Source organism: Sphaerulina musiva (genome assembly GCF_000320565.1).
Source record: "Sphaerulina musiva SO2202 unplaced genomic scaffold SEPMUscaffold_5, whole genome shotgun sequence".
Lineage (NCBI taxonomy): Eukaryota > Fungi > Ascomycota > Dothideomycetes > Mycosphaerellales > Mycosphaerellaceae > Sphaerulina > Sphaerulina musiva.
In genome coordinates this window covers 1581452-1600826 of record NW_016017387.1, presented here as the reverse complement: position 1 = coordinate 1600826, position 19375 = coordinate 1581452, and the positions used below count along the sequence as shown (strand labels likewise).

Here is a 19375-nt window from a genome sequence, read left to right as displayed (position 1 = left end):
CCTTGAATTCGTTCTTGCAAACCATAAGGTAGACATGATATATCAAAGTTGATGCACTGGTCGACAATCGCTCGTTCTTCAGCTACGAAGGAAAAGTGTGGCCAACACCACTGAAATACCGTGCCTCCTTACCGAGTCCTTGGGTGTATACCATTTCCGGAATATCTTCCGTTGAACCCACATTCATCGTACTTGGCGGCTCTGGAAGAGGAGCAGTTCCAAGTGTTTTTCTGGCCTGGATTCGTCTGGTTTCATGCGATCGTCGCCAACCTCGTGCCAGCCATGCACTGGTATGCAGTGTCATCCACAGTCTTCACAGAGCCAAGGCCAAGGAAAATGTGCTGCCGCGCCCCAGATGCACTCCACATCCCCGCGCCATGTTGTGCCAGCCTGCTAGGCCAGTGAGAGCAAGCAGTACGGAGGCGCTCCCGCGGAGAGCTGGGGAACGTGGAGCCGGTGTCACTCTCGGTCTTGTTGCGACTTGGCACTGCTGGACATGTCTTCGCACACCAATCAAAAGACTTCCCAGCTTCACTGACAGCGGCTAGATCAACTCTACGCGAGCACACACACACACACAGTCACACACTAAGCACCTCCTACCTACTTCACTCTTCGCTTATTCCAGCGAGGCGCATCCGAATCGCATGCCCACTGCTTGGGTCCGATCTCGGCTGGCCAGGTTGCTGATCATTGAGCCTGAACCACACCTCGCTGGATGAATGCTGGAGGACTCAAGACCAGTAGGCAAGGTAGGTATTGGTATTGCGGCGTGCGGCGTGCGGCGAGCTCGCCACGCGCCTTCATACCAACGCTGGGGTCACTTCACTACTTTGTGCAGGGCGCGCTCTCGAGACTTGCCGACTGTTGTTGGTCACGGTCTCACGGTCCACCATGCCGATCAATTACAACTTCCCCTCTTCTACTTTTGTACATCAGACACAACATACCGCTTGGCGTACCGTGATGTGACCTGGCGTCGAGGTATAAAACCCTGGTGCAGCTCTGTGCTTCGCTCTCACGCCCCCTTCCACACCCGCTTCGTGCACTTACTTCACCCTCCCTGCAGGAGATACAGCCCGTATCCGGAGCTCGACTCCGAACCCCATTCAGGCCGCGACCATGGCCGACTCATCAAGTATGGAAAAGAACGACATCCTGCACAAGGAGGCATTGCACGAGGATGCCGACCTCGGCAAAGAGGAGGCCATGCATTTCGGCGTGTTAACGCCGGAAGAGAAGGTCATCGAGAAAAAGCTCAGGAGGAAGATTGACACCTTGATCATGCCGTTGGTCGTACTGGTGTATCTGATGAACTACATTGATCGCAACAACTACGCTGCAGCCAAACTTCAAGGACTGATGGAGGATCTGGGTATGAGTGATACCGAGTACCAACTGGGCTTGAGTATATTGTTTGTTGGCTATGTGTGTCAAGTTTCCATAAATCAATGCATGCACCACCAAGAACTGACCTCTGTGCACAGGTTCTCATGCAAGTTCCATCCAATCTGCTCCTCAATTACTGCGGCCGGCCGGCCTGGTACCTGGGATTCTTCATCGTCTCATGGGGTCTGGTCTCCACCCTGACTTGTCTAGTCAAAACCCCTGGTGCTATCATTGCATGTCGATTCATTCTCGGCGTCGTTGAAGCGCCCTTCTTCCCTGGTGTCTTGTTCTACCTCTCGAAGTGGTACACGAAAGAGGAGCTCAATCTGCGCATGTCCATCTTCTACTCTGGATCTCTGATCTCTGGAGCTTTTGGCAATCTGATTGCAGCGGGAATCTTAAACGGACTAGACGGGACACGAGGCCTGTCGGCTTGGCAATGGCTGTACAGTGAGTCGACGTCGTTCGCCAAGCAGTTCCGAATACGTTGCTAACAGTCTCATAGTCATTGAAGGCGTAATCACAGTCGCTATCGGATTTGTGGTGGCATTCCTGCTGCCAGACTTCCCAGATACCTGGAGACTGCTTACTCCGGAGATGAAAGCGGTTGCCAATCGCAGAATGGCACTCGATGCGCGTGAAGCTGATGTCGATGTTGGTGGAGGCATGTCTCAACTCCAAGGGCTCAAAGCCGCTTTCACCGACCCGAAGACGTACATTCTCTCTTTGGCCTATCACGGTATCACTGGAGCAGCCGGATTTCAGAACTTCTATCCGACGCTTACAGCATCTCTCTATCCAAACCTGACGGGCTTCACGCTTCGGGTCAGATCTCTGCTGCTCTGTGCACCGCCTTACATTTTCACAGTCTTCTGGTCACTCTCGCACGGTCTCGCTTCCGACAAGGTGGGCAATCGGTTTTGGTTCTATATCTATCCGGTTCCAATCGTGATAGCTGGTGCGCTAGTCTTCATGTTTACAGACTCGTTTGGAGGTCGATACTTCAGCCTGTTCATGCTCAACGCCATATTCGTCATGAACGGGACAATCTATGCATGGATTGCCAACGCCATTCCACGTCCGCCAGCGAAGCGCGCTGCTGCATTGGCATTCATGAACAGCGTTGGAAACGCCGCAAGCATATGGACGCCATTCACTTACGGATCTGAGGATGGTCCCCATTACATTGTTGCCATGGGCATCAACATTGCTCTTGTCGGAATTGCTGGCATCTGCGGTATCATCATGAGATTCTATCTGCAATACCAGAACAGACAGCTTGAGAGAATGGAAAATGAGGATATGACTCTCACACCCAGAGACATCAAGAAGCTCGAGAAGACAGCTGAGCTGGAGCACTGCACAGTGGCTGAAGCACGAGCACTGCAGAAGGGTTATCGGTACATCATCTAGACGATTTCGTCAATGTACATGGTTGCCAGATAAGAGTCACTCCCTGTCAATGCAATGCACAACATACTATAATCAATGCAGCTGCTTACCACCATTCATGCTTTCCACTCACTTTGCTCTGTGGCTCTTATCTTGCCACTTCCTGTGTACCAACGCGGGTTGGTCATTCAGAAGGCAGGGCGCTTCAGCCAAGGATTGTGGTCAACAAGTTCTTGCCCTGTGCTGGTGAAGCCTGCACTTTGACGTGTCGAGCAAGAGCATCGGCAGTGTGGAAGAGGAATTCGCCATTCGAAGCAGGTGACAGGAAGTAGGAAGGAAGCAGAAAGCAGAAAGCAGAAATGGATGCCCACCTCATGGAATCAACAAACGCCTCAAAGGTACATGTACCTACATACCTAAACTTGGGAAGTACCTACCTGTAGGTACTTCTACTCCCACTCTCATCCCCGATCTTTACATAGGTACATACCTTACGGTACACAGATACCTGACCTTGAGCAACTTTACAGGTATCATCATAACCTGTATTCCTCACAATTCGCTTGCCAAATGCGTCCAAACTTCAAGCAATACCTACCCATGGAGCCGAGTGAAGTCGGCGGAGCCAGGTTGGTGGTGGGACCACCTCAGATCAGCACCACGCGTCTGCTGGACCCAGAGCTCGAGGAAGATGCGCTGCAGTCCGAGGAAGCGTTACAGTCGGGTTTAGCTGCGTTAACCAATGGAAGTCGAATGGACAAGTATGATGCGAGTTCTGAAAGTGGCGCCGCGTTGTCCGATGGTGACTCCAGTGAGGACACTGATATGAGGGCGAGTTTTGACGGGGTCTTGATGTTCGATAAGAAGGCTGTGATGTCTAATGGCGAGGGAACGAAAAATGGTCATGGGACGAGCAATGGCTGTGGGACGAGCAATGGTCATGGGACGAGCAATGGTCATGGGACCAGCAATGGTCATGGAGCCAGCAATGGCCATGGAACCAGCAATGGTCATGGAACCAGCAATGGCCATGGAACCAGCAATGGCCATGGAACCAGCAATGGCCATGGGACGACCAATGGCAAAGCGACGTCTAACGGTGATACCACATCCCATGGACACCACATGGGAGAGTTCCCGGTCTATGGCAACCCGACGCCCACCAATTTCAGGCTTACCACCTACGACCTCACGGTCCCAATCATGATCCGCAGTCTCCAGCGACTCCTGGGGTGTCTCAAGAAAGGCGAGCAGTGGGCCAAAGACAACAACAGGAGTATAGAAGAGATGCTCCATGCTCGCATCTACCAGGGGGCGAAGGTCAGTCATGATTCTAATTGAGAACCTGACTCCATTTTCCAGAAGTGCGTTGACGAAGTATTTGATGCCTTCCAGCCCCTAGCATTCTACATCATTGGTGCAAGCAACACGGCCGGAAACCTTCTCTCTCGCATCGGAGGAGAATCGCAGATTTATCTGATAGATGATCTGCTCCACAAAAGCACATTGAAAGAGCTCTACGATCGTCTTGAATTTCAGATTCTCCGTTTGCATAGTGCTAATAAGAGCTTATTTATGGGTCCTGTATGTTGTTGGCCCCATTGCCCCAGTACATTCAGAAGAAACCTAAGGTATTATGGTCATGTATCGTGGCGCCGTGCTGACTTATGATCAACACTCCAGAATGACAAATGCAAGGTTACACTGCGTGGACATCAGGCCAATTTCAGGGTTTTGACATATATTCAGAACTATGCACTTCCCGACTACTTTTTCCACCAAAACAGTGCCTACTGCCTCTTCAGAATGCAAGGGGTTCCGTTGACCAAGATGGATATCCTGGGGGCGGAGGAAGACCACGCCTAGAGGGCTGACGACGTCGACCATAGCAACGTGGGATATGGGGTCGCCTTGTTTCAACTGTTGAATGGTGCTGATCATGGAGACACGTGGATTGGATGAGGGGGAGTAGATCAGGAGGGATGCGTGGTACGAAAAGTCATTCGCTGCTGGGAATCAAGACTAGGTAGAGCAGATTGGTGGTTTTTGAGCGAGCGCGAGTTGATATTGACGTACCATACGTTTTTGATTGCAATATCGCTTCTTCTTGAATCTTCTTTCTGATGTTCAAGGTTCTGGTGGTCGTGATTCTCGTGAAGTGAAGGATGTAAAAGCGAGCTAAGAGACGTAAGAGGTACCTAATAAGGCACCCCGGAGGAACGACTGATCTGTGCGCGGTTGTGACGCTAGTTCGATAGTGGAAAGTAGCACCGGCAATGCCCTGTCCTCCAGCTCTCTCTGACTGTGCCTCTCTCTCTCACACACACTCTGTCTCTGTCTCTCTTTCTCCTCTTCATCTCTCACTCTGTCTGTCTCTTCCTCTCTTCCTCCCCCCTCTCTCTCCCCCTCTCCCTCCCTCCGTCGACCTTGCACCACCGACAGACATCACGACTTCGACAATACCACCGCTACCGCACATCTTCGCCAGCGACAAGAGAGCAATGGCCGACGCAGCCAAGCGCAATGCAGGAAGAGCGGCGACTCCCAAGGCCACCGACGACGTCTTGGAAACGGCAGTGAAGGCAATTGGTGGGCAGTATGGCTTTCCTCTCTCGTTCTGCATCTATTCTACTTGCTATGTCTATCCCTGGCAAGCTGCAGCTGCAGCTCCACGAACACACCACTGACATCTGCCTGGTGTGCATGTGTCTGACAGAGTGCGTCTCACCAACGCTCTCGGCGCGGAGATCAAAGGAACTCTCTACAACGCAGATCCGGTCTCCAAAGTCGTCATTATCAACTCGCGAAGCCCTCCGCCCAACCCCTCAACGAACCCCTCCTCTGTCCCCGGCGACTACCACATCGTCCCCATATCCGCCATCCAGTCCTTCTCTGTCCAAGCAGGTGGCAACAGCGACTATATGAAACAGACGGCGCCTACGCGGATCGACAGAAACTTCTTAGAGAAGCGGCTGGAAACGCGTATCGAGCAGGTGAAGGCCGAGAGGCAGCATATTGGGCAAGGAGTCAGTGAGGATGGTCAGAGATTGTACGATGCGCTGCGGAAACTGTGAGTAGCATCGGGAGAAACAGGCTAGTTCTTGGGACACGGCTTCCCTGACACTGATCGCTTCGCAGAAACACACCTGTCCGATGGCACGGCAACGCCGCAAAGGGCACGCATATGATCATCAGCGAAGCCGTCATTCTGGACGCGCCGTTTGAATCGGCTAATTGTCGAGCTGCCGCGGACAAGCAGGATATTCTGCAGAGGACGAAGAGGATGGTGGACGATCAGCGGAAGAAGCTAGGGTTGAGTGGAGGTGTCAGGAAAGGTGGTTGAAGTATGATGGGACCACGATGACGGGGAGAACTTCAGAGGACCTCCCGCGAGACGAGAAATTGTAGACCGATGAAGCACACACAAGCCCCATAGCTCGGCAGTCGTCGCGACCAAAAGCGAGCTCGCTGCACGACTATCGAAGTCGTCTGCTGATTGCAGCGCGAGCTCTGCACGACGCTGTCGCGTACACCGTCAACGCCGACCACGCTGTTGCATACGGTGTGGCACTTCCATCCAGGAGCGCAGCTCAATTGGCATTCTTCGAATAATGCTGCACGTGAGTGGCTTCACAGTGGCCCTCCGCGATCATCTCGAATATCGACTTCTTCCTCCAATCTTGTGCCATCCTTTTCCTCCTCCTCTTCCTTTCTCTCTCTCCCCCACTAACTTACCTACATCTGCATTTCTGATGGACTACTCCATCTTTTGTTGCCAGCTACAGTTTGAACTCGGGCGAACCCGCGACACCGAGGCTGAAACAAGAGAGTCTGTTCGACCGCTGACTCAATACATCTAGTCCATCAACCGCGTTTCCATCCACACCGCTCACGAGAGTAAGCAGACGCGTTTGATTGGCTGTGTAAGCTTTCGGAAATGGCTGCGTTCCAAAACCTGACTTGACTCTCAGAGCAGATCTTTGCTTCCTCGCCTCGACGCTTGCGTGCGGTGTAGGTATAGAAACAGGCTGGTAAATGATCTAGCACAATCCGATTGGACTCGATCAATTTCCGTGTTGTGGATTAATCCTGCTCGTGTCGATAAGATTTTCGGAATGGCAACAGGCGGATCTATTGCTGGGATGCTTGCATTACCAGGTTATTTGTTTGATACTTTGATTGAGCGTTGGTCACTGGTGTAAAATGGTGTCCTCCCTCGCACTCTCACTGTTGGTTTTCCAGCTGGTGTCTCCGTCGCGGTAACTTGACGACTACCAGGACAGCAGGATATCAAATGGGCGCTATGAGATTGGCCCTTACAGGCTTGACTGTAGCGCTGCTGGCCTGGACCACAGCAGCGCAAGGCCAGAAGAAGCTCTGCCCTGTCAAGGGTCAGCAATTTCCCGTACCGACGGGCTTATCCAAAGAGGCACTCTTCCAGAATGCCACCAAGACAATCGAGGAACATATCAAAGCGAATCTTACGACCTCACCCTACAATGTGACCAGCTTCTCCCTCGGCTTCTTCTCCGTAGATGAAGAGGCGCTGTCATACGAGTACCACCATACCGACGACACGGTACGGAACAGCACCCTGGGCACGCACTCCGTCGACGCGAACTCGATCTTTCGCATTGCAAGTATCTCGAAGATTTTGACAGTGTACCTCTGGATGATCAAGGAGGGTGATCGACGGTGGAATGATCCAGTCTCTGACCACATTCCCGAGTTGGCGGCTATCGACCGGTCTCAGTATGACTACGCTGTGCCTGCGTGGGACGAAATCACGATTGGCGATCTTGCGTCCTTTCTGGCTGGAATCGCCCGAGAATATGGGTTGAACGACCTGTTACCACAAGGCGGCTATGTGACAAAACTCTTGAAGTTGGACCCCAATGAGGTGTCGGACTATAGCGTACCTCAATTCGACGTTCCCACATGTGGATATCTGGATGTCAATGCCAGCTACGCGACGTGCACACCAGAGCAGTCTGCTCGAGGCAGTGGGCTCTTGGCCGCCAGTTTCCCGCCGGGTTACACTCCTCTATACAGTAATGCGAACTTTGCACTCCTCGGCACCGCACTGGCGAATCTCGTTGGCAAACCTCTCGAGGAAATCTTTACCACCAGCCTCATCGAACCTCTTGGTCTCACAGGAACAACACTGGGTAACCCTTCTAACATCACCGACCGATCCGTCATCCCGGACAGCGATGCCACGAGCTGGAACAACGTCCTCGGTCCCCAAGATCCTGCCGCGGGCGCCTTTTCCACCGTTCACGACTTGGCACTGATAGGCAAAGCCATCCTCAACAGCACCCTCACATCCACATCCACCACGCGTCGCTGGTTCACTTCGACCTCATTCGTCAACTCCCTCGACCAAGCCGTCGGTCGCGGCTGGGAGATTTTCCGTCGACGACTCCCCGGTTCGGGCGGATACACCATTGACATCTACACCAAGTCCGGCTACTGGGGCCCGTACACTTCCATCTTCGTCCTCATACCCACGTACAATTTCGGTTTTACCCTCCTCACCTCCTGCTCCGCGCCTGGCGCCGGAGGCCAAGTACGAGATGATCTCCCCAATGTGATTGTAAATACTCTCCTCCCTGTCTTGGATCAAATCAGCCGGTTACAAGCACAGCAGAATTTCGCGGGACAGTACGTGGGAAGTACCAGTAATACTTCATTTACCATTGTCACGGACGAGAACGCCGGATTGAAAGTGACGGAATACACCACTCAGGGACTCGACGTCCTCAATCAAATCTTTGGAAATACTTCCAAAGTGGACACGAGAATTTTGCCGAATCTGATCAACTATGCGGATGTGATTGACGCCGGCGGAAATGGGACCAGAAAACGAGTCGGTTTCACGTCTCTCTTTCAACAATACCCCCAGACGGGCACGGAGGAGCAAGATGGAGAAGCGAACGATTGGTATTGGCCTTGTCAGACGTGGTTGGATATTGATGATTTTACGCTGGCGAATATTCCTCTGGGACAGGTCGTGTTTGAGGTGGATGAGCAGGGGAGAGCGTGTGCGGTGAGATTGGAGGCGTTTAGGGAGAGGTTGGAGAGGAAACAGGTAGGTTAGATCTTTTTTTTATCTTGGAACGACTTTTTGAACGACAGAAATTTGGTCATGTGGTGATGTTGATGTTGATGTTGTGATGCTACTGTTGGGTTTTGGTGGATGATGTAGATGTAAATGTGGATGTGGATGTGGATGTGTTTTTTGGTTTGTTCTCACTGACTCATTTTGTGAGGAATACAAAAGCTTTGGTTTTTGAGGGATTGGTGTGAGAAGAAGCAATGAATGATGAAGAGGCCAGAGGAAAACAAGAAGGAAGAAGCGAGTACTGCAGTCTCTACCCGATGATGGCTACCTACCTAGGTGCACATATATGTATATAGGTACCTCATATAAGCATATTATGATCAGTCGGCGATGTAAATAGGTCAGGGATGGATATCACATGTGATAGGTGTGCATGAATCTAATACGATATAAGTACTATACCTCATATGTATAAGGTAAGACTACAAGGTAGATACGAACCTATACGAACATAACATAAATATGTACAATAGGAGGTACGACACGAGTACGAATTTACGATATAAATACGAGCGAGATGCGTACCTTACGACCTTACTTTACCTTTTTTGAATACAGGTACAGACATACGGTACTTTCTGAGTAGATGGAATGAATGAAATGAAGGAAGGCAGTTACCTAGTTAGCTGGTCGAGAAACATAGACAGATAGATAGACAGATGGGACAGGCGAGTGAAGGATTTTAGAATATTTGGGAAACTGTATCCAGGGAGGGGGGAAGAGAAGATATAGGTAGGGCCTGTGTATGAAAGAGGAGAGGCGAAATCCAGAGAGTGAAAGCACCACATTCAAATACGGGAATTTCAATCATCTCTCTCTCACATCATACATAGGTACATACACACACCTATACTAATCGTACATCGTCACTTATGTTCCCCGAAGAAACGCTTCCGATGACTACACAATCAAATACAAGCTCGCCAACAGACTCGGCCCAATGAACAGCCCAAACCAGAAAATCACGTTGCCCAACACGACTTTATCTTTGAGAAGCTTCGTTTTACTGATCATGGCCAGAGGCATCTGCGTCAATTGCATCATAAACAGATACCCTCGAACTTTCCGGAATAGGACAGCCATACACATTTCATGTACGAGTGCACTCAACAGAAACGTCACAAATGTAGCTTCGGTCCTGCTCAGTCGGAATGCACTAATACTCGACTGGTAGACGTGTCGAAGTAAGAAATTGTGGACAGGTCGATTCCAGTCTCGAGCGTATTGATCCCATGTCACGGAGTTCCACCAATCGCCGTAGAAGCCGCGGTCGGCGAAGCATGTGACTTCGGCGAGGACATTGAGGATACATTCCCAGATGAGATACCAGGTGAGCAGCTGTTCGACAAGCATGGGGAATAGCATGTCCGACACGATGAAGGGGAATTCTTTCCACCGTTGGTCGAGAGTCATTCCTGCTTCTTTCATGTCCACGGTCTTGCGGACGAGAGGATAGATGTAACCCTGAGAAATGACTTGCATGATACAGAGGATACCAAAGGTGGCCGTGGTCTTTTCGAGAACGTACCACCAGTTGATCTTTTCTTGACGGGGATAGCCGAGTTCATACACGAGAGTGGGAAGGCATATCCATTCGCTTGCGTTGTAGAGAGTGAGGTTATGTGGATAGGCCTTTTCGGGGCTCTCCGCTTTGCCTCGGAGCTCTTTGTCGAGTTCCGATATTTCGTTTTTGATAATGTTGACCATGAGTTCCATCTGTTCCGAGGTCAGTCTTTTGCCGGAAGAGATGGCTGAGGCTACAGTGGCAACATCGGATTGTTCCGTCTGAAGGTTGAGAGACGTTTTAGGTCCCATTGACAGACGGCGTTTGACGTTGGCTGCCATCTGACCAAGGTCCACTCCAGAGGATAGCAAGTCCGCGCTCTCGGAAATTGGGCTTGTAGGTGGTGATTGCAGTGGCTCTAGTCTCTCCAGCTCTTCCAGTTTTGCTTCTAGCAGCACCTTTCGGCGGCACACATTGGACAAATATCCGTTGTAGAAGCCATAGCTGTGCTGTTTCATCACGAAGACCAGACCGTGGAGGACTACAAAGATGGTGTGGGTCCAGGGCCAGTCGCGATAGTATGCAACGGCAACAACAGCTCCGAGGTACAGACATTGCCATACATTTTGTATAATCCAGCCTGTTCGTGCCCAGTTGATCCAGCAGTACTGCACCAATTTCTGGAAGACATATCCTTCCAGCGTTGCCAGGCACATGACCAGGTCGGTGACGCCGAGGAGAATGAGATCCCGAGACATCATCAACTTCAAGACCTGGTTGCCTCCTAGTATACTGCCGTATTCTCTCCAGTTCTTCATGGCGACTTGAAAAAAGATCAGGGCCATGCAGATCCAGAAGAGGGTGAAGAAGCCGAAGAAGGGACTTTCGGCAGCGAGTGGGTTTTGCCGATCGAAGGTGGTGAACTGTCGTGTGAAGACCAAGTCTCGGAAGCGCATCCTCTTCTTCCCTCCCTTCTCCTCCTCTTCCCGCTCCATGCCTTTGCGCAAGATGTCCTTGATAGCGGGATCGTCTGCGGTAAGGATGTATCGCCCCCTCTTGTCTGTCCTCTCCAGTTTGATCTGAATGCTACTGCGTCTCCTCGCGTCCATGTTGGGTCGCTTGGCGTAAGCGGATGAGGTGTTCATGGTTCCGTTGGACGGGCGCAAGCCAATATCGAGGCTTGATCGAGTTTCGACGATGAGTGTGTCGGGGTCGACCTGGAGGTCATCGTAGCTTTCGATGAGGTCGGAGTCTTCGTCGCCGTCGTCGGGGTCGGAGTCGGGGTGATCAGATGGCGCGGTGTCAGACGGTTCGACGACAAGCCCGTATTCCTCGATGATGGCATCCTTACTGGCGTGCTGAGCCTTCCGCGAGCCTCCATTCTGCCTTAGGGCCGCGACGCCGTCTAGGCTCAGCGTTCCGGTCAGCTCCGTAGCATCGAGAGTCTCGTGGGCGTTGAGCGGTGGACGAGTGCCCATAGTGGGCGACCAAGGGAGGCAGTTATCTAGAGGTAGTTTTTTTTTGACAGAAGGTAGTACTGCGACTGAAGCTCCTGCGGTGTTGCCTGTCTGCACGCAGGGCTCGACCAGGATCACGTCGACGGCCGTGTAGCCTGATAGTATTACCCACAACTCATGTACTGTACCTGCAGCACAACCACCAACACAACCCGTTTCCAGTGCTGCAGGAGAAGGTGGTCGTCGTGACACGAATGCGGCTGTGAGTGTACAGTGTATGGTGGTACTGGGCCAAAATGAGGCAAAAGTGAACTGGGACAAGTAGTATGTACAAGTAGAACGCCGAGCTGTCCAGTCACTTGAAGTTCACTTGGGTCGCGGAGGACGGGGAATGACGTCGCGCGGTGTCCGAGGGCATGCCCTGTGGTTGTTCCCGTTCGTCGTCGCATGACCTGGAAAACTGCTTACAGTTCAGGCGCGCCAAGCCATATTCTCGGCCGACGGAGCAGAACATGTACCTGAGCGTGATGCTGCTGACGAAGATGATTATGCGCATGTGTGCGAATCTGTGCATGCGGCGAGTGCGACAAGCAGGCCGACGCGCTTGGAGAGATCGAGAGACTACGGGACGGGAAGAGGAGTGGGGACGGGAAGTGCAGCGGGAGCGGGAGCGGAAGCCAGGGTCTGCGCTGGGGTCGGATCTTCCTTCGTGGAGACCCGACAAAATTTAATTCTTCTCCATATATCACCAACCTCCACACCCACACCCACACTCACACACTCACACACTCACACACACACACTCGCTCACACAATATGGCAACCATCCAGGAAGACCCCAACATGCAGGTCGACACCGACACGACCAACGACGAAATTCTCCTCGCTGCCACCAACCACGACCTCGAGGCATTGACCAAGCTGCTGCGAACGGGCTCTGCTCGCATTCGGGATCCAGACACGGGCTTTTCGCCTCTGCATGCCGCAATCGCTTCTTGTGAGCCAGACGAGGACTCCAAAGAGGAGTCAGTGCCGGCTGGCGATGCTGTGCACGGCAATGCCTTGACCGAAGAGTCTGCATTGGCTACCGTGCGACTGCTATTCGAGAATGGCGCCATCTGGAATGAATTGGACAACAACGATGAGACGCCGGGCTGTATGGCTCTTCGTCTGGGCCTCAAGCAGGTCTACGAGGCCCTCGTCGCAGCCGGTGTCCGAGCCGAGCTTCTCTTCAACAGACTCGACGGGTATCAATTTCTTCCAGACCAGGCCGACGACGAGGATGAGGTGATGGAGGATGAAGAGATTGCTGGTTTTGAACCAAGTCCAGCAGACAAGCCAGCAACGAATGGACAGACGAGTGGCGATGCTGCAGTCGGTGTTTCTGGCTTCGAGCCTGCGCCAAACCCATCGACCAAGATTGATGGCCAGGCAGAAGCGGGCGCTGTTCCTGAGCTTACACAAACGAACGAGAACGGCGAACTGTCCAATCCAAACGTCGACAACCCCGCTTACCTCGCCTCGAAGCTCACTTACTCCGAAGGACGCTTGCTCGACTCTGACAAGAACGCTGTCATGATGGACTGGGAGACAGAGATCATGAAGACCTCTGCAGATCAACTTTGCCCCAGAAAGGGTCTACGAACAATGAACATTGGCCACGGCATGGGCATTGTCGATCGCATGTTCATGGAGAACGAGCCGGAAATGCACTACATCGTGGAAGCACACCCCGAAGTCCTGCAGCATATTCGCAACACGGGATGGTACGAGAAGAAGAATGTTCGAGTATGTGAGGGAAGGTGGCAGGACGTACTCCCCAAGCTGGTAGCAGAGGGAGTTGTGCTTGACGCAATGTACTACGACACATACGCTGAGGACTACAGTGATTTGAAGGAGCTGTTCTCCGAATATGTGATTCAGCTGTTGGACTCCAAAGGCAGATTCGGCTTCTACAACGGTCTCGGTGCGGACCGACAGATCTGCTATGATGTTTACAAAAGAGTTTCCGAGATTGAGCTCTTCGATGCTGGACTGGATGTGGAATGGACTATCCTACAGGTGCCTTCACTTGTCGGAGCCTGGGACGGCATTCGCCGGCCATACTGGACTGTGCCCGAGTATCATCTCCCCACCTGCAAGTTCCTGAGCGAAACCGAATCGGCTCCTTGAAATGCTGAACATTACGACGAATCTGCTTAATGACTATTCGCAGTCTGCTTTGGTCGTTGCGGCAATGCCTGGCTTTCTTCCTGCTTCCTCAGCGACTGCTTCCACCCTGATATCAATCCATTGCTCGGTTGACTGTTTTCATCGAGGACTTTCGCCGCCGTCTCACTTCCAAATACTGGCAAACGCTTCAAGCCTTGCTTCTTGAACGCCTCTGGCACGAGCTTTGGATCCAGCAATCCAACTTGCACCAGCACTGAAGCTTGGTCCCAGTAGAGATGTTCATGTACCAGCTTACCACCACGTGATGCCACAATCGATACCACTGCAACATGTACGATCTTGTTTGTGGCCTGAACTCCCGGCAGCAGCCATGGCACCTCTTGTGTGTGCTTGAAAGAGATGATCATCTCGTCCACGACCTGATCCGTCCCAATTGTCCGACTGACGAGCTTGATGTGCAAAGACGGCGGATTTTTCGGAATGAAATAGTCTCGATAGAACACGAAAAGCTCATTCCGACCAATTCCCCCCGTCATCGTCGGTACACCATTCACATATGAATCCTAGATAGTCGGAAAACCAAAAGTCAACTCAAGATTTCTCTCTCCCTTTTCCAAAAAAAGAAAAAGAAAATCTCCCGCGATACTACTCACCTGCCCAACCATACCCATCACCTCTTGCGCATCTTTCTTCTGCCCAAACACCTTTTCCACATATCGTTCCCTCACACCCTCCAAGCCCCCATTACCATCATTCCGATCCCTTTTGAACGCGGTCCGCAGCGTCGCCAACGTCCGAGTCCAAGCCAATCCCGCAGCAATCTTATCAAAGGTTTCTAAGTCATGCTCGGCAAATCCTACGAGTGCTTTGGGATAACTGTAGGATTTGACATGCGGAGACGCGGAGGAAGAAGAAGAAGAAGTGGAAGAATCGGGGGCAAAAGGTTGGGTGCCTGAGAGGTGGATGAGGAGGTGGAGATTGGTGGGGTAGGAGGAGGATATCTGTGATGTGACGATTTTGAGATGTGAGTAGGTAAGTGTGAGTATTGAGTGTAAGGAAGGAAGGAAGGAAGGAAGGAAGGAAGGAAGTGAAGTGAAGTAAAGTGAAGTCAGGAAGTAGTAGAGATGTACTGACTGACCTTTGGATTCGGCAAGTAGGTAGGATAGTAACATACCAACGCCGCGAAATGGGGTTGCGGTTTTGAGTAAAAGTCCAAACATATTGCGGCTGCTTGGTTGAATGCTATGATCGCATAACTAAGCCACTTTTGTGATTAGAATGAGCTTCTTTCTTCTTGTCCTTCTTAATCATTCCCCCCCAATCTTCAATCTCCCTCCTTCCTCTCACCCATTCACCTCATCGTTCACAAAAAAAAGCCAAAATAAACAATAATACATACCTCTCCCCCACCTCCAAATCATCCGCCAAATGCTTGAGCTCATTCACATATGCTTTTTTCCCGCTGCTCCCATCATCCTCATTAATCAAGCAGGGCAGATATGTCACGTCGAAACCTTCTTGACGGAAATGTTGCAAAAGGACTTCGTCGAATTCGTCGTCGTCGGCTGTGACGTGGAGTCGTGGGGGAAGACTATATTGTACAAGTACTTGACATGAGTAGTTTTCTTTTCTCAGGACTGGCAAAACCTATCTACTCAAGAGGAATACATACCTGTTGAATTTGAGGAAGCCGGATGGGCCTGTCGAGTTGCTCATTGCTTTTTCCGTGGAGTCGAGTGCTGATAGGGTGGTATAATGGAAGAGTGAGGTATAATTGTTCCCTCTAGTCTGATGTATAATGTAGTTTATTATACCTTATTAATGTACCTGTTTATGGATCTTCTTGGAGTGAGAGTCGCGAGTCAAGAATGGTTCACGTTGTCGATCGTTGCACATGACAATCTCCAGATGATTACGTCATCTTTTGTGGGGTCTCTATGAGTCTATGGATCTTCCAGTCCGTTCAGAGTGCAGATGAAGTGAGTAAAGACGACCTTAAGTTTTATGCATGCACACCATCTCTAGCATAAGTTCGCCACCTTCACACAAGAATACCCTGAAGTGAAAATCCGAGCTGGCAATTGTTCCACTATACATTTTCGCACCAATTCTCCTGCAGCAAAAACTTCCATCGTGGCAAACCAGCCTTGCAAGTCCCACACTCCGCAGCCCTTCACGACAGGGAGTTGGAGGGTGCTCGACAGCATACGCGGTGTTGACAAACAGATTGAACTTTTACCAAGCAGTACTCGTCACCATAGGACGGAAGCACAAGGCCAAGCGGGGTGAGCTGCCGCAAGGCAACCACAAGAACAAGAAAGGCAGCAGTTGGAGAAACAGCCTCGCCAGAAGATTTGCGCAAGCCAACTCCGATTTCTACTCCGGCGCTATGGGCAACGAAGAGAGCACTCCGATCGACGAGTCGACGCCGCCGAGTACACTCACCGGCAGGACCGTCGAGGCTGTGGCGGAATATATTACCAGCGGCAAAGTCAAGAAAGTCGTAGTTATGACAGGAGCAGGAATCAGTACGAGTGCTGGCATTCCCGACTTCAGGAGTCCCGAAACCGGCTTGTATGCGAATCTGGCCCGACTGAACTTGCCCTATGCGGAAGCCGTCTTCGATATCAGCTACTTCAGGCAGAATCCCGAACCTTTTTATGCACTGGCACACGAGCTCTATCCGGGCAAGTATCGTCCGACCATCACACACGCGTTCATCAGCCTGCTCCACCACAAGGGCATTCTGCTCAAGTGTTTCACGCAGAATATCGATTGTCTGGAGCAGGAAGCTGGCGTGCCAGAGGAGAAGATGATTGCGGCGCATGGATCCTTTGCGCAGCAAAGTTGCATTGAATGTAAAACCCCGTATCCGAGTGCAGACATCAAGAAGCATGTAGAGAACAAAACGATACCGCATTGCTACGACTGCAAAGGTCTGGTCAAGCCCGAGATTGTGTTCTTTGGTGAACAGCTCCCAGCAGCTTTCTTCGAGGCCCGCGATCTCCCCGCAGAAGCAGATCTTGCCATTGTCATGGGCACGAGTTTGACGGTACAGCCGTTTGCAAGTCTCCCTGGCTTCACGCGAGAAGAAACTCCACGATTGTTGATCAACAAGGAGCGAGTGGGCAATCTGGGAACGCGAGCAGACGATGTGCTGCTTCTAGAAGACTGCGATACGGGCGTGAAAAAGTTGGCCAAGGCGTGTGGGTGGCTCGAAGAGCTCGAGGCACTATGGGCAACTACCGGTACTACGACCAAAGCGGACAACGAAGCTCTACTACCCGAAGCTACACAGGAGAAGGAGAACGAGAAGAAGAAGAGGGAGAAAACTAGAGATGAACAAATCGAGGACGAAGTCGCCCAGCTCACGAAAGAAGTCGAGGACACGCTGCATCTCTCTCGATCGCATACGGAAAAGGTGAAGAATGAACGTCTCCCTGGAGAAGAGAAAGCTCATCCACCCAAATCTGACTCCGCGCAAGATGGAGGACTGGATCATGTGTTTGTCGGTGGTATTAGTGGTGGAGTAGCAGCAGCGCCCAAAATCGACGGAACGGGCACGGTGGGCAAGACGGAAGCAGAAGAAAAGGAAGAATCGAAATTATGAAGTGATTTGATGAACAAGGGACACCTACTGACCTGATGAATGAGGGTGTTTTGTTTTTCAAACAACGAAATTTCCGCCTTTTTTTCTTCACTTTGAGCGAAGTTGAAGTTAATACCTCCTTGTACTAGTCTCATATTTTCTTGTTTTTTTTTTCTTGGTTTGTTTTCTTCTTTTTAGCGAATGCTAACCTTGTAATGATGATGATGATGAATAGATAACCGTATAATAGCATTACCCTTGCCGCTTTGCTGTTGCCCTAATTCTAAACAGTGAGGTATATATACCTCACTACCTTACCTTACCTACAGGTACCTGATACATGGACCTGGTATGTGCGAGCGGGATACGGATGTCGTCATAAAATCACAGTTGATACAGGTACATGTAATGTACCTGTACCCTTGATCTGTTATGTATCTCACTTTACAGGTACGGGCAACGGGCATGTAGATTGTAAGCATTACCTTAATGTAGGTAGGTACAGTAGCTGTCTATGCAAGTACGGCAGTCCCGGCTATGTATGTACTATGTAGGTACCTCCTACTGTAGCTGGCTAGGTACGGTAGGTACCTACATAGTAACAACACCCCGCCCCCCTGCTGAAGCCTGAGGTGAGATGCAAGAGCCTATAAGAGGAAGAAAGACCAAATGCATGACCAAGCCGAATCACCTGTCCTGCCATTTGCTGTAGCCTCCACCTGTCGGGGCGTTTTTCAACCTTTTCTGCCTCAGGTACATCATCTCCCCGGAGACACCCCTCGGGCACGTTGTGATCTTCCTTTGGACCATGATTCCCGACCTTTTTACTTTTTGTCGCTCAGCGTCTCTTGGTTGTGAGTAATGCACTACCTCCTCAGGTATTGCACTATTGCCACGTTGCTGGATGTTGGCCTACATTCACCTCCAAGAACTCATCAAGTGCGATGGTTGGTTGGGTGAGATCTTGGCATACCTACAATCAGAAACCTGGAGGATGAGGTGCCTTAGGGTTCGCTTTGTTCCTGGTTTGCAAGTACACTCCTCGAATACGGTACCTAAATGTATTCTCGTTGGATGGCGAATCTAGTCCAATCCTTTGCGCAGGCAGGCATGCTCCCCCGCTGTGCAGGATGGATGGTGGCCGAGCAAAGTACACATGTACCTTATCCAGTGTGTTCAACTCCTGCAGAAGAGGTACGGATGGACCAGGATCGCAGTTGGAAGCTGGGAAGGTGGTTCGGATCGGGGAGGTGTTCGGAGATCTGTGAAATTGATGGTCGGCTCCGAACTGATCGATACACAAGAGTGCCTGTTGGTGTGAGCGCAAGAGGGCAATACCAAGGCAAGATGAATGTTTGGTGTTATATACACCTTTGTGAGCGCACAGCGGGTGGCTGTGTTGAATACCATCCGACATGCCAGACCAATTCGCGAGGCATGTGGATCATTGAAATGAATGCATTATTAGTAACAAGTATTATTGTTGACTCCGTTCCAGCCAGAGCGCGGGCGTGGGGTGGACGTTCTCGGTGGAAAAAGGCAACGCTCGGTACGGGTTGTGCGCAGGAAGGGAAGGGGAAGACATGATTACGTCTCGTTACGTCTCGTTGTTGTTGGTACTACTCCGCCATAACCGTAGGACTAGTTCTTGGGGCGATGCGCAAGAGATGCCAAGGTACCAAACATCGTCAAAATCGCCCGTGGCGTATCGGGTGGTGTACATTCAATAGCATTCGGGGTCGAATTAG

The 19375-nt window shown here is 51.2% G+C and overlaps 8 protein-coding genes across 8 annotated transcripts; 6 read left to right on the top strand and 2 right to left on the bottom strand.

The window, feature by feature from the left end:
• Window positions 1-1037: 1037 nt before the first annotated feature.
• Window positions 1038-4210, top strand: SEPMUDRAFT_149430 (MFS general substrate transporter). Its single transcript, XM_016905544.1, has 4 exons — window positions 1038-1428; window positions 1488-1839; window positions 1895-4101; window positions 4177-4210. The coding sequence occupies exons 1-3, from the start codon at window positions 1123-1125 to the stop codon at window positions 2800-2802; spliced, it is 1566 nt and encodes a 521-aa protein (XP_016761012.1). The 5' UTR covers window positions 1038-1122; the 3' UTR covers window positions 2803-4101; window positions 4177-4210.
• Window positions 3907-4647, top strand: SEPMUDRAFT_45061 (uncharacterized protein; the record flags this gene model as incomplete). Its single annotated transcript, XM_016908948.1, has 3 exons — window positions 3907-4101; window positions 4177-4365; window positions 4465-4647. The coding sequence occupies 3 exons, from the start codon at window positions 3907-3909 to the stop codon at window positions 4645-4647; spliced, it is 567 nt and encodes a 188-aa protein (XP_016761011.1).
• A 534-nt stretch (window positions 4648-5181) lies between these two features.
• Window positions 5182-6452, top strand: SEPMUDRAFT_149429 (uncharacterized protein). Its single transcript, XM_016905543.1, has 3 exons — window positions 5182-5377; window positions 5498-5851; window positions 5920-6452. Exons 1-3 carry the CDS (start codon window positions 5283-5285, stop codon window positions 6122-6124), a joined length of 654 nt encoding a protein of 217 aa, XP_016761010.1. The 5' UTR covers window positions 5182-5282; the 3' UTR covers window positions 6125-6452.
• A 623-nt stretch (window positions 6453-7075) lies between these two features.
• SEPMUDRAFT_156472 (beta-lactamase/transpeptidase-like protein) lies at window positions 7076-8881 on the top strand (the record flags this gene model as incomplete). Its single annotated transcript, XM_016907675.1, has 1 exon — window positions 7076-8881. One exon carries the CDS (start codon window positions 7076-7078, stop codon window positions 8879-8881), a length of 1806 nt encoding a protein of 601 aa, XP_016761009.1.
• Window positions 8882-9718: 837 nt separating this feature from the next.
• Window positions 9719-12190, bottom strand: SEPMUDRAFT_149428 (uncharacterized protein). The gene has a single exon (XM_016905542.1). The coding sequence runs from the start codon at window positions 11885-11887 to the stop codon at window positions 9806-9808; it is 2082 nt and encodes a 693-aa protein (XP_016761008.1). The 5' UTR covers window positions 11888-12190; the 3' UTR covers window positions 9719-9805.
• Window positions 12191-12676: 486 nt separating this feature from the next.
• On the bottom strand, window positions 12677-15862 carry SEPMUDRAFT_86282 (NTF2-like protein). The gene is made up of 5 exons (XM_016910409.1): window positions 15711-15862; window positions 15438-15629; window positions 15177-15294; window positions 14692-15039; window positions 12677-14601 (listed from the first exon to the last, which is right to left on the bottom strand). The coding sequence occupies exons 1-5, from the start codon at window positions 15752-15754 to the stop codon at window positions 14065-14067; spliced, it is 1239 nt and encodes a 412-aa protein (XP_016761007.1). The 5' UTR covers window positions 15755-15862; the 3' UTR covers window positions 12677-14064.
• SEPMUDRAFT_125964 (arginine N-methyltransferase) lies at window positions 12677-15862 on the top strand. The gene is made up of 5 exons (XM_016902025.1): window positions 12677-14601; window positions 14692-15039; window positions 15177-15294; window positions 15438-15629; window positions 15711-15862. The coding sequence occupies exon 1, from the start codon at window positions 12683-12685 to the stop codon at window positions 14036-14038; it is 1356 nt and encodes a 451-aa protein (XP_016761006.1). The 5' UTR covers window positions 12677-12682; the 3' UTR covers window positions 14039-14601; window positions 14692-15039; window positions 15177-15294; window positions 15438-15629; window positions 15711-15862.
• Window positions 15863-16073: 211 nt separating this feature from the next.
• On the top strand, window positions 16074-17841 carry SEPMUDRAFT_149427 (NAD-dependent deacetylase sirtuin-2). The gene has a single exon (XM_016905541.1). It carries the CDS (start codon window positions 16428-16430, stop codon window positions 17646-17648), a length of 1221 nt encoding a protein of 406 aa, XP_016761005.1. The 5' UTR covers window positions 16074-16427; the 3' UTR covers window positions 17649-17841.
• Window positions 17842-19375: the final 1534 nt, after the last annotated feature.

Coding starts and splice junctions, on each gene's coding strand:
- SEPMUDRAFT_149430 (XM_016905544.1), top strand. CDS start 1,123: ATGGCCGACTCATCAAGTATGGAAAAGAACGACATCCTGCACAAGGAG. Junction 1,429..1,487: donor GTATATTGTTTGTTGGCTAT/GTGTGTCAAGTT, acceptor CTCTGTGCACAG/GTTCTCATGCAAGTTCCATC. Junction 1,840..1,894: donor GGCTTGGCAATGGCTGTACA/GTGAGTCGACGT, acceptor ACAGTCTCATAG/TCATTGAAGGCGTAATCACA.
- SEPMUDRAFT_149429 (XM_016905543.1), top strand. CDS start 5,283: ATGGCCGACGCAGCCAAGCGCAATGCAGGAAGAGCGGCGACTCCCAAG. Junction 5,378..5,497: donor GTGAAGGCAATTGGTGGGCA/GTATGGCTTTCC, acceptor TGTGTCTGACAG/AGTGCGTCTCACCAACGCTC. Junction 5,852..5,919: donor TACGATGCGCTGCGGAAACT/GTGAGTAGCATC, acceptor ATCGCTTCGCAG/AAACACACCTGTCCGATGGC.
- SEPMUDRAFT_149428 (XM_016905542.1), bottom strand. CDS start 11,887: ATGGGCACTCGTCCACCGCTCAACGCCCACGAGACTCTCGATGCTACG.
- SEPMUDRAFT_125964 (XM_016902025.1), top strand. CDS start 12,683: ATGGCAACCATCCAGGAAGACCCCAACATGCAGGTCGACACCGACACG.
- SEPMUDRAFT_86282 (XM_016910409.1), bottom strand. CDS start 15,754: ATGAGCAACTCGACAGGCCCATCCGGCTTCCTCAAATTCAACAG. Junction 15,630..15,710: donor GGCTTCCTCAAATTCAACAG/GTATGTATTCCT, acceptor TGTACAATATAG/TCTTCCCCCACGACTCCACG. Junction 15,040..15,176: donor CCTACTTGCCGAATCCAAAG/GTCAGTCAGTAC, acceptor GTCACATCACAG/ATATCCTCCTCCTACCCCAC.
- SEPMUDRAFT_149427 (XM_016905541.1), top strand. CDS start 16,428: ATGGGCAACGAAGAGAGCACTCCGATCGACGAGTCGACGCCGCCGAGT.